Source organism: Pyxicephalus adspersus, chromosome 4 (assembly GCF_032062135.1).
Source record: "Pyxicephalus adspersus chromosome 4, UCB_Pads_2.0, whole genome shotgun sequence".
Taxonomy (NCBI): domain Eukaryota; kingdom Metazoa; phylum Chordata; class Amphibia; order Anura; family Pyxicephalidae; genus Pyxicephalus; species Pyxicephalus adspersus.
The window spans coordinates 120,961,024-120,975,395 of record NC_092861.1 but is presented as its reverse complement, the minus strand read 5'-3'; the positions used below and the strand labels follow the sequence as shown (position 1 = coordinate 120,975,395).

Below are 14,372 nucleotides of genomic sequence, written 5' to 3'. Positions count from 1 at the left end.
AGGTGTAGAGTAATGGCAGGTGTAGGATAGGATGCCAAATATTACCAGGAGGATGATTTTATTATACAGCTCAACCAATCAGTCCCTGAACCAACAGAGCTAACAATCTAGTTCTTCTACAGCACACATGCACAACCTTAGACTTAATTCAGAAAGAAGATTGCTTTCATTTTCTTTGAAGACCCCCAAATCAATTAGATCACTCAGAGGATCTGTGATTAATCACCCAGCATACAAACCAGCCTGACATGAGCACAGGTACAAAATTTAGCATTGGATGAATCATAATACCTGCAGGTAGGAAATACATTTCCAGCTCACTGCATTTGTATGCACTTGTGTATGTTATGAGTTTTGTTAATAATGTAACAAGGGAAGGGAATGGAGGACGATTCAGGGCTGTATAAAAGGCAATATGTGCAATGATTAGTTTGCTGTCTATAAAGTAACAGGATATATTCTGGCACAGGTAAATTGTTATCACTTATATATTATCACTAAGATGGAGTTTCCCTTTAAGTGACTTCTGCTTTTTTTTTGCATATAATTTTTGTTAAAATAATGGTAATAAAGGTTGAAGAGAAAAAAAACAAAGAACTCGTGACCATGGCAGCATATCTAACATTGGTATTCAAGAAGTCATCTGTTCCTCTTGGTGTAGAGGACACCTGATACATATCAAGGAATGTATTCATCTGTGGAACCCCCCAGTGACACATCACCCTCCATGTGGATCCTTTTGATAATATGATAACACATCTAATGCGCCCAGGTACCTGACAGTTTTTCCAATGCATATCAGTACATAATCTTTCAATTGATCGAGGTTCGGCTCCTGTACTATAAATGAAAACCAGTTCTGAAAAAAGTGGCGGGGTTCTCCTATTCTTGTGCTTCATTGTATTAAGTTTGTGAATCAACAGCAGTTTATGAACGCCAATAAAGAATAGATTTCCCATCGCTTAATGGCCTGACAGCTCTTCTTGTTAATGTAACTTTGGTGGATTTAAAGCTGAATTCTGGGCTCCCAATCCCCTCTAACTTATGGCTGTCTTGAAACAAAAATAAACTATATGTTTTCATTCTTCTGTATAGGGGATGCTGGATCTTTCTTAAGCTATGTAGACCCCAGATAAATTATTGTGTTCATCTTGGACAAAAACCTGATATGCGTACTGGGTTCACCCAATGTCGTTCATTTATCTGCCACATGAATGATGTGCCGTGCTTGAGGATTGCCACTTGAAACAACCTTTCATGATCGTTTCTAGTGACAGATGAATGAACGACCGTTGTACACACAGAGCCATTCTGTTCTATAGAGGGCGAGTGAGCAGCACCCCACTGTGCTCTCCTTCATTGAAATACACAGTGGTCATTCCTGATTGGAAACCCATCAGTCTGACATGGGAGGATTGCTGTATTCATTTCAGATTTTCGCCCAAGACGAGCTGGTCTTTTATCTCCGGTGACTATTATCTGTCGTGTGTACAGAGCTTTATTGTTGCTCATTACAAGTCTATCAGTCAGACATAACTAGCTAACGATAACACAATCTTCAGTCCAGTAATTCATCTACAATGACCTAACATACTGATAGACAGTGAACCCAGAATTCTCCATATGAAATATAGAAAAGGAAACTTGTGCTAGAGTAACACACATATTGCCTGGCTGAATGTAAGATCCATCCAATGGTCATAATATTTTCTGATCTACAGCAAGTATTCAGAGCATGAATGCCAATATCACTTGCTGCATGCTTATTTTAATTCTTTGAATAATAAAGTGCTGAGTCTGAGGATCATGATGACAGCCTGGCAGATAACATCAGAGGTCAAGAAACATGTTGCTACTGTTGCTGCAGATTTCTCTCCATTCCATTCCTTCAGACCATCAGCCATGTCCAGGTGTGCTGCTTCAATAAAGAAATACAGATTGATGTTATTTCATATGGGGATATGAATATTGCATACCAATAAACCCGATTACTCATGGGTGGTGCTAACACCATATATCCTAAACAATAAAAAACATAAAATATCATATTGGTTGTATAATTCACAAGTCCATGCAAGTGCTTTGAAAGTCTCAATAGAAATGTGACATCCAGCAATGGCCAAGTGAAAAACAAACACCCCAAGACCCCACGTCATATATCCTTTCATTCTTACATACTCACAGTGGTAAACGGTGCAGTTGGCCATTCCCGGGTACACAGCAGAACTTTGGAGAAGCAGCAACTTTGTATTTAGCTGCAGCCACAGTGTAGTTCTAACAAAAGCATCCATGCAGCCAAAAGTGAATTGTGACTATCTGAAACTGCACCACAATCTGCCACAAGGCAAAATTGGTTCCCAACTGCCCCTCATTCACGTGAACTGGAGCAGATAGGACCATAGTTGAGCCTGCAACAGATCAGTATGGGTCCAACATTGCCCTAAAGGACTGTGACTTACCCTTGTTCCAAAAATTTGGGTGGAACTCCTCTCTTCTGGAAGTCTCTAAAATCACTCCAAAGAAAACCAGTGCCATGTAAAATATGTGAACCCACATAATGTAAATATGCCTTGGTTTTAAAAAAAATAATTAAAACAAAACAATCACATGAAAGAAATGTATAGCGTGTTCTATTTATGATTGGTTCTCTTGTGCATCTACTATGCACACCCCAACCGACACATGAAGTGTAAAACACAAGTGTAGCCAAGGTGAATTCAGCACAATGGACCATTGGGTATTACTTTATTATTGGTATTTTTAATAATAATAATAATATTAAAAAACAGTATTTATATAGCTCCAACATATTAGGCAGCGCTGTACATTAAATAGAAGTTGCAAATTACAGACAGATAAAGACAATGGCACAGGAGGAGAGGACCCTGCCCAGAAGAACTTACAATCTAAGAAGAAGGGAAGTAGCACACAATAACACAATAAACACTTCAACGATAGTTGCAGATTTAAACAATGTCTTAATGTGTTGTGTTAATGTGCTGTTTTAACAAAAGTGTCTTTTGGCCCTCAACCTTTATGGACCTAGAGGGGCAATCCAAGCATTTCCCTCATTGTGTTTGAGATTCATGACCTTCTGTGCCGTATTCCCATTATATGTCGGAGTGTGGAGCAGGTGGAGGGATGTGCTCCAGGCATAGGAAGCTGGATTGGGAACTAAGATAGAGAGATTTCACCTCCAGAGTGATAAAAATGATAGAAAGGAGGTGATTGGACTAAGCAGCCTCTACCTAAAACATGCACATCCCTACCAGAATCTAGGAAAGTCCTACTTGTGTGTATTTTGTTCACTTGTATAGGAACACGTTGCATTTTTCATAATTCTTCACTGTATAACCAACTTATGATTTCCTAATTTCCATTAATTTCCATTTTCCCATAAATGTTCCTTCGAGTGTTGTACTAATTGTTGTCACATAACATTTTCATATTGCACAACAAATCCCTTGTAAACAAGTAGATGGACCCTTCACCCCAAACTTTGTCTCAGCACACTGATTAGTCAATGCCAATGTGAGTTACAATTTATTATTTAGCAGCACGCAGAAAATTGTCTCACATAATCATGCACACACACATAGACGACCCCATGCTCTCATACCCAAGCCCCCTCCGCCTGCCTTCCAATTTCATTTCTTTTTTTTGCTGTTCACCTTACCCCCCTCCCCAGACCCCGCTCTTTTGTTCGACTCATTAGCATAAAGCTGCAATAGATCTCCCGTTTAAATAATTACATTCATAATAGAATAGAATGAACAGGGAAAAGGGAGAAAGGGAAATTAATAGGCAGAGACAGAGAAATAAGGAATGAATGAATAAAAAAAACCAATAAGGGCCTGTATTGGAGGTGGGGGGGGAGTACATTAGGAATTTGCTGAACAATACACATTGCAATCTGTTGCCTCTATTCAGACCTGGTTGTGAAGAAGGAGGCCCAGCCCTAGCCAAGCCATAGAAAGCCATTTTATAACCACTTAGAGTACATGTTAACCTTAACTGGGTGTTATTTACATTTCTAAAGCATGATTAGCAAATTTGTTTTATTTTAGAAAATACTGATTTCTTCTTTATTGAATAATAATTTGCATCTCATCGCCGCTGATCACATGTGACCTCATTGCAATCACTTCTTATCTACATGTACTTGCTCTGACATGGCAATTCTCAAGTTAATGGTGACACAAGCAAAACAAAGCAACGGGGACACGACTGCTTACAGCTGGGTGATGATAAATAAAGAGGGAGCATAGCCACCCCAAGGAAATGCCAACACAAGGACTTTTGTAGAAGGATCAAAATGCAAAAATACTGCAAATTCCTTTTGGATACCAAATGTTAGTTGGTTAGGATCTACCCCAATGTAAGTGATTGTTTGTTCTGGCCAGGAGAATCGATGGATTAAGCCGCAGAGGAAAAAGACAATGGTGCCACTCAGGAAGAGAGAATCAAAGTCACTTGGCCCAACTATTAGTCTGAAAAGGGATAAAGTGGACAATGCTTCCCAATGTATCAGGAATGGAGGAGCGGTGACACTCTGATTGTTCTTGTCTTGTGCATGGAACAGGTTGTTGAGGCTTCACAATTTAGATCATTTACGGGCTCCTCAATCACTATGGAAATTCAAGAACAAACATGGCCACATGCAGGCACAGAACTGCTGGTGCCTCGTCCTCCCTCTCTTGTTCCTTTCCATGCTTGCCCTGGCTGTTTGTACATTGATGTTATTTCATTTTTGTTCATTCCTAGTACTCTATGTTTGTTCAATGATGTGTGCTTCTAGCGCCTGCTTGTTTAATATAGGGAGGCAGTAGATTTTCTCCCCTATTAGCATACAGCTGCAGGTTAGCCCTCTACACCCCCCACCCCATCCCATACACTCCCTTAAGCCATGTATACTTTATCCAGCTTTATCATCACTTCTGCTCCAGGCAGCCAACAAAAAATCAGCATCCTCTTACACATGGCTCCTCTGTATAAAAAACATTTCCCTGTCTCTGCAACTAGGTTGAGGGTCCTATTATATATAAATGTGAATGATGTATAAGAATCCCCATGTTGTAACATCAAAGAGTAAAAATAATGTATATAAAATAATATTGCTGGGCAAAAATATATGTATAAATTGGGTGATACATAGAAAATTATATACACATAAGGGGCAGCACTATAACAAATAATAGAAATAAAAACACTTATTGAATAAGTTCCATGCAGCATGTTTCAACTATCAATATAAAGATGGGTATCTTCTATGTTTAAAAATACCCCAAACATTAGACAGTAATTTGCCATATGAACATACTCTTAACTCTCATGGAAGGTCAAAAGCACATTTTATATATAGGATCCCTATTCCTCTGTATTCGCCCGATTTTCTTTATTCTGCACATAGGAAATATACTATATAGGCAGAAAGATAGAACAGAAAAGATCTATAGTTAAATACATTTTAGTAAAACATTAAAATAAAGCCTTAAAATCACCTATATGGACCGAGTGCACCGTAGCACTATAGATTCTTGGATACGCTTATAGTTTGGGTTACATCAAACTCTCAGATGTTCCAGTCTAGGTTTGCTTGTGTAGCGTATTGTGCTATCCTGACCCTGGCACCCCTGGATATATCTGAATACATCATTACGTTCATCTACACAAGTGGATTGGGACAGCAGAAAGTCTGATGTAACCCCTATAGAAGATATTTCACCTAGCTTGGGTAGTAGATTAGTATTAACATTTCATATCCAAATGGACGGCAAGTGAACAAGACAGTGAACCACCAACCGCACCCCAACCCGACATTCCATGGTTTAAGGTTCAGTTCAAAAACAAGGGCAATACTTTAGATAAATACGCTGAAATTCACTTTACCCTCTGCTTTTCTAACTTCTGTAACTAGGAGTTCTGTGTTTTATCACATTCTCAGGATGGCCAAATATAGATGATATCCAGAAATTGATATTCTCACTCATGTGGGCTACTATTCGGCTCAGACACATTGGGCCTGATTTATTAAAGTTCTCCAAGGCTGGAGACGATACACTTTTATCAGTGAAGGTGGGTGATCCAGCAAACCTGGAATGGATCTGGTCCAGGATTTAAAAAATCCTTAAAAGAAGGAAAAAAAAATCCTTTACAGGTTTGCTGGGTCACCTAGATTCACTGATGAAACTCTATCCTCTCTAGTCTTGGAAAGCTTTAATAAATCAGGGCCAATGTGTGAAAAATGGTTGACTGGTGACCTTTTTGATTTCAGTCGGAGAGAGGGTCTATCGTGTGATCTATTTGTTCTTATGAAATGTGATTTTTTTTAATTAATATGTAAATAATATTCTTTATTTACGAAGACATACATATGGAACAAACAAGCAGTAAAGAATAAAGAAAACCACTTGTGTAAAATCCAGGACTATTCCCTACAAATTCTTTTATAAACCTTGCTGCAAAAGTCATTCTATTCTCCAAATCCAATGGTGAGAGAAAATAACAAGGGGGATTGGATTTGTAACAAGTGGGATACAGAGATATAAAATAGCACAAACCAGACAGAGAAAGAGACATCAGAAAGTATGGCTAACGGTTGGGTGGGGTAGGTCAGGTAGAGGGAGTGAAATGTGCTTTTTATATATCTTTTGGTTTCTTCTGGTAACTCGGCACCTTGTTAATTGTACATGTAAATTTCATGACCTCTCTGTGTAGTGTAGACACTTTGCCTGGACACATTAACGGACACAACAGAGCAGATGTTAATTATAACCCTGACACCCTAAAAGGTGGTAATTAGGTGGTCAGTGGATGATACAAATCTCTATACCTATATATAACCCAAGGTAATGTGTCTGTACCCAGCAGGCAACCCTGCCACTTGCCCCAGGGAAGGCTAATCTATCAAAAAGAAAAATTCACCCTGGCTGATTAACTTTTCTCCAAATCGATCCACTGTGAGCCTGTAAGGTGAACATTGACATCCTGATCATTGCTCAGTCCTGCTGAAATAATCTAATAAAACATCAACACTCAGTATGGAATGGATTGGAGGTTGTGGTGAACTCACACAATATTCTAGAAATCTTTTATCTTTTTAAAACTCTGTTTTTTAAGCATGCAAGCTTCTGGGACCATTGGGATCCTTTCCTCAGGGTTTATAATCGATCTGCTTGTGCTTTACAGCATTCTACAGGATAGGCAGGAGGTCGGTGAACTGAAATTGTCAGATATCCAAATTATTTTTCAATGTTGTCTAGCCCAAAAGTGATATTTTATTCGGAATTTTGCGTGTTCCTGCCAACGTTTGGATGCACCAGCTTCCTATGTTCCCTTTTTTAATACTAGAAAATATATAATATTTAATCTAAAACCTTATATCATCCATAGAATGAGTTTGGATCTAAGAACTGAAGGAATCTCACCAACATAGTATATAAACCAGGTAAGTAGTTTGTATATAAAGTACTGGTTGTTACCCTTTATAGCCATGACATGAATAGAAGCCAGCAGTGCCATAGCACCACAATGACAACCTGTAAACTACAGTTGTCACCGTCTGTTTATTGATTCTTTTTCTTGTAACACCTGTTTATTACACGCAGATGTTTTTCTAGGGTGACAGCAATTTAATCCTCACCTATCTGTACAATTATGTTTTTTTTTCTCTTCTCCTAAGTAAAGAAACCCTCTGCAGAGAAGATGACTGCTGCGAACAATGTGAACTCTATGAAAAGGCTGCAACCCTGCCTGGTAACAACTCTGTACAGAAAACAGAACAGGGGACGTCAGTGCCTACTGGTTCCAATGACAGGTGATGACACTGACATGTAGGGAGCAAGGTAACAGCTTATAACTTCCTCTTTGGATAATAACCTTTATTGAAATTTGAAGTTAGATTACAGATTTCTGATTTTTTATGCCAAAACTGTAAATTATGAGCAATTATTAGTATTATTATTATTATTATTATTATTAATAAACATATAGCACCAACATATTACACAATGTTGTACATTAAATGTGCTGTCATGGAAAATGCAAGTTGCAGTATGAATTTATGCAGAACATACCTAATACTTGGACATTTCGGTAAATAGAAAGGAGGAACTGTTGTTGCCAGATCGATGTGTGCAATCCATTTTTTCAATAATTTCTTTGGAAATTTTATGTTTAGCATGTGTATAGTGGTCATCTGATGTTTTTTCAAACTTTTCAATCCACCCTGACAGATTGATGAACAAGCAAGCGGGGATGACTGCTATACTTTTCTATAGAGGAGAGCACAGTGGGGTGCTGCTCATGTGTCCTTCCATTTTTATAAAACTCAATAACACTGTGTGTACAGCATTCAATCTTTCATCTATCACTGGAAACAATCATGAAAAATTATTCCGGCAACAAAAATCTAACATCTGTATGGGGCTTTAGTCACTGAGCTCTAATAAATAGTTGACCTAAAAGTGGTTCTGCAGTGGACAGGTTGAGGGGTCTGACATAGCCAACATGAATTGCTGCTTACAATCATCAGACAATATAACACAGTTAAGGTGACTAAGCCCTATCAGTAGGTATAGGGCACTTGGTGTGAAATCAATTTGTATTATATATTCATTAATATATATTTATACTATATATATATATATATATATATATATATATATATATATATATATATATATATATATATATATATATATATATATACATATATACATACATATACATATACATTGTTTTGACGGTAAATTTAATTGTTGTGAATCAATGATGAATAACCCATTGAAGTGTGAAAGTTCATATGACTACAGATGTTCCTGTACACCTGTTGGTTAATCAAATACATGAAATCCAGCTCATTTTATGCATCTCATTTCCCCTTCATTTAAGAGAAGATGGAAAATGAACACTAGAACCCCTCACACACCATACTACATGATACATAACACAAAGGAGACTCAAGTCATTTTTATTAAAGTCTGTTTAATTGATTTTGGGCTGTTTGTTAGGCTTGGAAGGAATAGGCAGTACTGCCCCCTGCAGGACGCCATGGACAATGTATGCTAATAAATCATTTATTACACTATGATGGATACAGTCAGAGCAATGCTGTTTGTTCAGAATGAGAACACTAAACAATTCCAGGCCTGGCAAACATGGACAGGTGGTTACTATTGTAATTAAGGTAGTTCAGGACTTTCTTTTCAATGTCCTTTTGATATCCGTTTTGTTGAAGAAGGCGCTTTAGATATTTCTGTGGGGTTTCTGCAAGGTTAAGTTCATCTTCTGTGACTTTCTGGGCTAGCTGCTTCATAGAGAGCTGGTCAGGGACCTGGAAAAGGGAACAGAGGAGAACCCATTAACCCTTTCACTGCCAGACAACCCCCCCCCCTCCCCTTTTTTTTTCATATTTCACATATATAATAAAAATATTCTAAAACATTCATTCTATAGCTAAAAATTGATGTAAAACCCTCAAAACTTTATACAGCAGAGAACCTGTAGAATCATTGTGACTTTGTTTTTTTTCTATATTTTCTAAATCAAGTGTATTATAAAAGTATTATAATTTTAATATCATTTTACTTTTTAAATTATGAGATGTGTTGTGTAAATACATTTTATGTCTCAAAATCACTAAATTCTGCAGTGGGCAGTACAACACGTTCACCCTGCCTCAGGGGTAACAAATTCTTTAATAAAACAAACTCTGGAGGCTCTCTTTATAAAGTGGTGAATCTGACATTCACTAAAACATTAACTAATAGGAAATCAATCACAGCCATTGGAACACATGGACCTGGAAGGTTCTCCACCAGGGAATCACTGCTTAAAAAATAGACCCCTTGGTAGGTATAAACGATAAAAATAAATGCATCTCTGTAATAAATAATAGGTCAATAGAAGTAATAATATAGTAAATCCAAACAGTCTAAGTACATGAATTTGACCCAGACCTGAAGTGAAAGAGGATGGTAAAGGAATCAAATCAGTTACATTGCAGGGTGCTGCCATCTTTTTACTTCTTCTCTTCCTGGAGACGATCTTTAGACATCTTATTGGCTTGACATCTTATTGAGATGACTGGGAAGCCGGGATTGCTGGTTATCCCTGACAACAAACACTGAGCTGCACATGTGCCTATCAGTGAAATCTGGTAGCTGAGCAACTTTTAGGCAGGTAAGAACAATTATTGCAGAAGGACCATCACCATCCCTGTCTGCAATAAACATCTGCCTGATTGACAATTTTCAAAATGTGACTTCAGTTCCACTTTAAGATCCCTTTACGACCTGTGGAGTTAAACAGCTCCCAGGCACACAGCAAACTTCTGCTGTGAAGCTGGGAGAGGCAACCCGCACCACAGGCAGGGTTTGCATGTGCCTATAACTGTGGTGCAGATTTGTAGGCAACAAATACGTGCCATAACGCACCACAATCTGTAGCAGTTGCATGTAAAAAATTGATCCCCACCTTTCCCATTCATGTGAATCGACCAGAGCACTGCAGCTCCCCATTGGTCCGAAATATCCCTGTAAGAAAGCAGGGAGGACTACAGGAGCATGATGCTAATTCATAGGCCTGTGGGCAGGCTAGAAGAGCCATGGTGACGCAGAAGGTTACAAATCTGCAGAAGTGATTTATGGTGTCACCTATGCAGTATATAAATATAAATATCAACTTTTCATTCAGACGTTTGACCTGACTCATGGACCATGATTATTTCTGACCGCTTCCTCAGTCTACAACATCAACTAACCTGAGATAAATGTGCAGAATTTAGAGAGATACAAACACATTTCATGGAATTTCCGCAGATAATTTTCCCTCAATTACATCAGAATTTTACAGCTGTTGACGCACAATAAAAACCACCTAAATCTAATTAAACCAGCAGACAGCAGTAAATGAATCATGTAAAATTTTCAGAAAAAAATTGCATTAGCACGTATTAGAGTCAATGCTATAAAAGTGCCTGGACCAGTGTGCTAAGGGCTCGCCGGATGTTGCTTTATTGTAAAGTCCCTCATTTTGTTCTGAAAAATAAATGGGATGATGCAGCCATTTCTGAGGGGGGAGAGAAACAAATGTAATTCATCTTTGTCCTCGGGATAGCAAATGCTCAGAGCTGCATTACAAATGTAGAGATTTGGGATGGCGGAGCGTCTAATAAAGGACGCTTGGCTGCTCTGTAAAAATGACTGGGTCCCTGGAGAGGCGGCAGGCTGAACATCAGCATGTACTACCCAGAGGATTCTTTTCTTGGCTGGCATCAGACATGGAGGCAGCTGGCCCACCAGGCTCACAGCGGGAGCTAAATGTGTTTGGTGGTTGTGGCTATCTGAGAGGATTAGCTGACGCTCTTGTGTCTGCACATGGGCACCTTCGCTGCTCCAAACAGCATTCCTGCCTCCTAATCACATAAGTAATGCACCTTTCTGTCACCTCCTAAACAACAGACTAATATATATTTGCTATGGCTGGTCAGAATTAATTAGGCATAAGTCTTCCTAAATTATTCGTCAAGTGCAATGAATTGTGATAGATTGGTATGGACGCCGTGGCTGACAAAAGCAATGATCAGCTCCACAGGAGTGTTGGAGTTCCTGTGTGGGGGACATTTATAAAACCTGCACTGAGAGCAAAGCTGCTCTGTATGTAAGAATTAACAATTTTTGCTACATCTTTAATGAATTACCATTAGGGTTTTTAAAGTCTATTTTAGACCCATGGTGAGCCGCATTTTGCTGCCAGCTCCAACTTGGTCCCAGCCATCCTCATTTAAGTGACTGGGAGCAGAATGGGACCATTTCTTGCATGCAGGTGGCAGCAGATAAAGGGGACCATTGCGCCCCCCGAAACACAGTGTTTGTATGGAACCACAGTAAAGGGGTTTTCAAAGAACCATGAGTGCTGACATTTTTGCCTTTTGACAGCAGATCATGAAGCAGTAGCCGAAAGCAAAAGTCTCTTTTGGCTGCATGGTTGCTATTTAGAATTTGTGCCGTAGCTGCAGTCACATGCAAGTATGGTTGCCCGTGGAGCAGTTTGTCTATCTTGGTCACACAGCAGCAGTTTGAGAGCTGAAAGGCTCATTAAAGTGTTCAGAAACTGTTAAGTTTTAAGGTAGAAACAGCTTAAAAAAAATAAATAAATAGCCAATTTTGCCCCAGTATTCCTTCAGATATTTTTTTTTTAAGTCTGATGATTGGCACCATTGAACCCTCTTTCTCTGAACCCAGGGAAACGCCCTAGTTTGTGACTGGACAGTGAAAAGAAATGCAATTTAGTTCACCTCCCGGTTTCTCTGATAAGCCAACCTGTTAGCATGCTTCCCATCCGTATATTAACTCAAGGGAGACAGAAAGAATAGGACAGGGCTTAGGGCTATACAAATGCCACCCATGTAATGTCCACATGTGATGCTGGGCTGAAGTCTAAAAAAAAGGGGTTGACCAGGGACAGTTCAGGTGGGGATGAAAGGGCTGGATGATGCCAGATATATGTCAACAAGGAAATGAAGCAGGCTCTATCTGACTTGCTGAAACTTCCAATGGCCACTGTAAGAAGCTGACTATGTGCAGGGAAATCAGTACAGGAGAGGAGCCTGTACAACTGTACAAGCCTGACGGTAAAGCTGGAGTTCAGCTTTAGAAAAATCTTAGGGGGGGCCTATATTGTTGCCCTACACATAAAATAAAGTGGCAGATACTTGGTTTACGGTTTACTTGTTACTTTATTGCAGATAAATGTTTGTTTGTAGATACACTGTACTCACATCATAAAGCTAGATCTGCTTGTCTGCTCACTGAATGAAGTCTATGTACAGCTGCTTGCTGAACTGCATTTCATATTTCCTAAATCCATTTGCCAGGAACTGGTATTTTTGTAAGCCATTGTGCCTAGGTTTTCCTGTCTCTGTAATCCCATAACTGTACATATGAAGAGTGCGATTATGTGAAGCATTTACTGACAACCTCTGATGTATTCTCTCTGGATTTGGAATTTCTCCCCGAGCCCTGTATTGAGGTTTGGTGATGTGTACAGTGCTGCTTGTTGTTCTTCTCAGCAAACAGGAGAGGACGCTGTACCTAAGGACTTGAAAGGATCTTCCTTTATTATTTCTGTGAACCTGTCCTTTCTTCAGCTCTCCTGCTGCTTTTTATACATTCCCTCTACCAGTCAACAGTTCATTCAATCACCAGCCATTAGAAAGGTAGATCTGACATGACAATGCAATGCCCTGATACTCTACTAAGATGACCACCTTCACACTAAAACACAGCATGGAATGAGGCATGGTATAAAGTTCTCTTTAAAAGCTCATACACACAACAAATGAACATTCATCTCTGATGCCAAATATCTATGTGAACAAACCTTAACAGTCATTATTTTCAGATGATAAATCAATAATTGTTGGTCTTATTAATGATTTGCGATTCATTAATGGACAACCTGCAGCATTGAACACATTTGCAACACATTTAATATAAGATTCCCATTTGCATATGCCAACACTGATCTCCTGTACACAGCTCTGGCAAACATTAAAAATGCAGCAAACAATAAGGGGACGTTCAATCAATAGGATTGAATGGTCCTAGATTTTAACTAATTTCATGCAATTCCTGTGAAAATGCAAAACTAAAAACAATCATTCTCTAAGCTATGGATATGGAAGCTATGGATATAATGTATGCACATCTACCTCTCGTTACAGCATCAGAATAGTCCAATGCTACTCGGAGCCTTTGCTATTTCTGCACATCCTGGTGGTACTTTACATACCCTCCTCCTCTCAACCCACATGCAATGCCCAGTGCTAAAGTGACTGAGCAGGGTGGTGTGTTCAATAAGCAAATGTTTTTAATCCTGGATCTGATCCATTTCAGGTTTGCTGGATCACCCAGCTTCACTAATGAAAGTGTATCCCGTCCAGCCTTGGAGAGCTTTAATAAATCAGGCCCATGGAGTAATACCTAATCATAACCTAAAAGAGAAGGAATCTTATTCTACAACCATAACACTTATAATGGTTTGGCTTCTGTTACATTTTGCATTGAGCTGCTATTACCGATCACACATTAGTCAATAGATTTCTATTAAAAGTGAGTAAATAACTATTCACAACTCAAGGCCACATGTGGGCACTTTTCTTTTGTATTTTATTTTTATCGAGCTTTATAATAACCCTGTTATTATTAAATCACTATGGGTATTTGCCAAAAACTAAAATACAACAGTGTAACTCACGCTGTATCCAGTAATAAAATAAACAGTGATAGGCCTATGGGTGGCCCCCAAAACAAAGGGCAATGCTGAACAAAAAAATCTGTATCAAAAATCTGATCCTTAACATTGTCTGG

The 14,372-nt window shown here is 38.8% G+C and overlaps 1 protein-coding gene across 1 annotated transcript in view; it reads right to left on the bottom strand.

Moving 5' to 3' along the window:
- Window positions 1–8,965: 8,965 nt before the first annotated feature.
- The window catches only part of CFAP61 (cilia and flagella associated protein 61), a 137,196-nt gene continuing 131,789 nt past the window's right edge, over window positions 8,966–14,372 (bottom strand). The window contains exon 27 of the mRNA XM_072410264.1: window positions 8,966–9,334. Coding sequence (XP_072266365.1) covers window positions 9,134–9,334 — 201 coding nt within the window. The 3' untranslated portion in view covers window positions 8,966–9,133. The remainder of the gene's footprint in view (window positions 9,335–14,372) is intronic.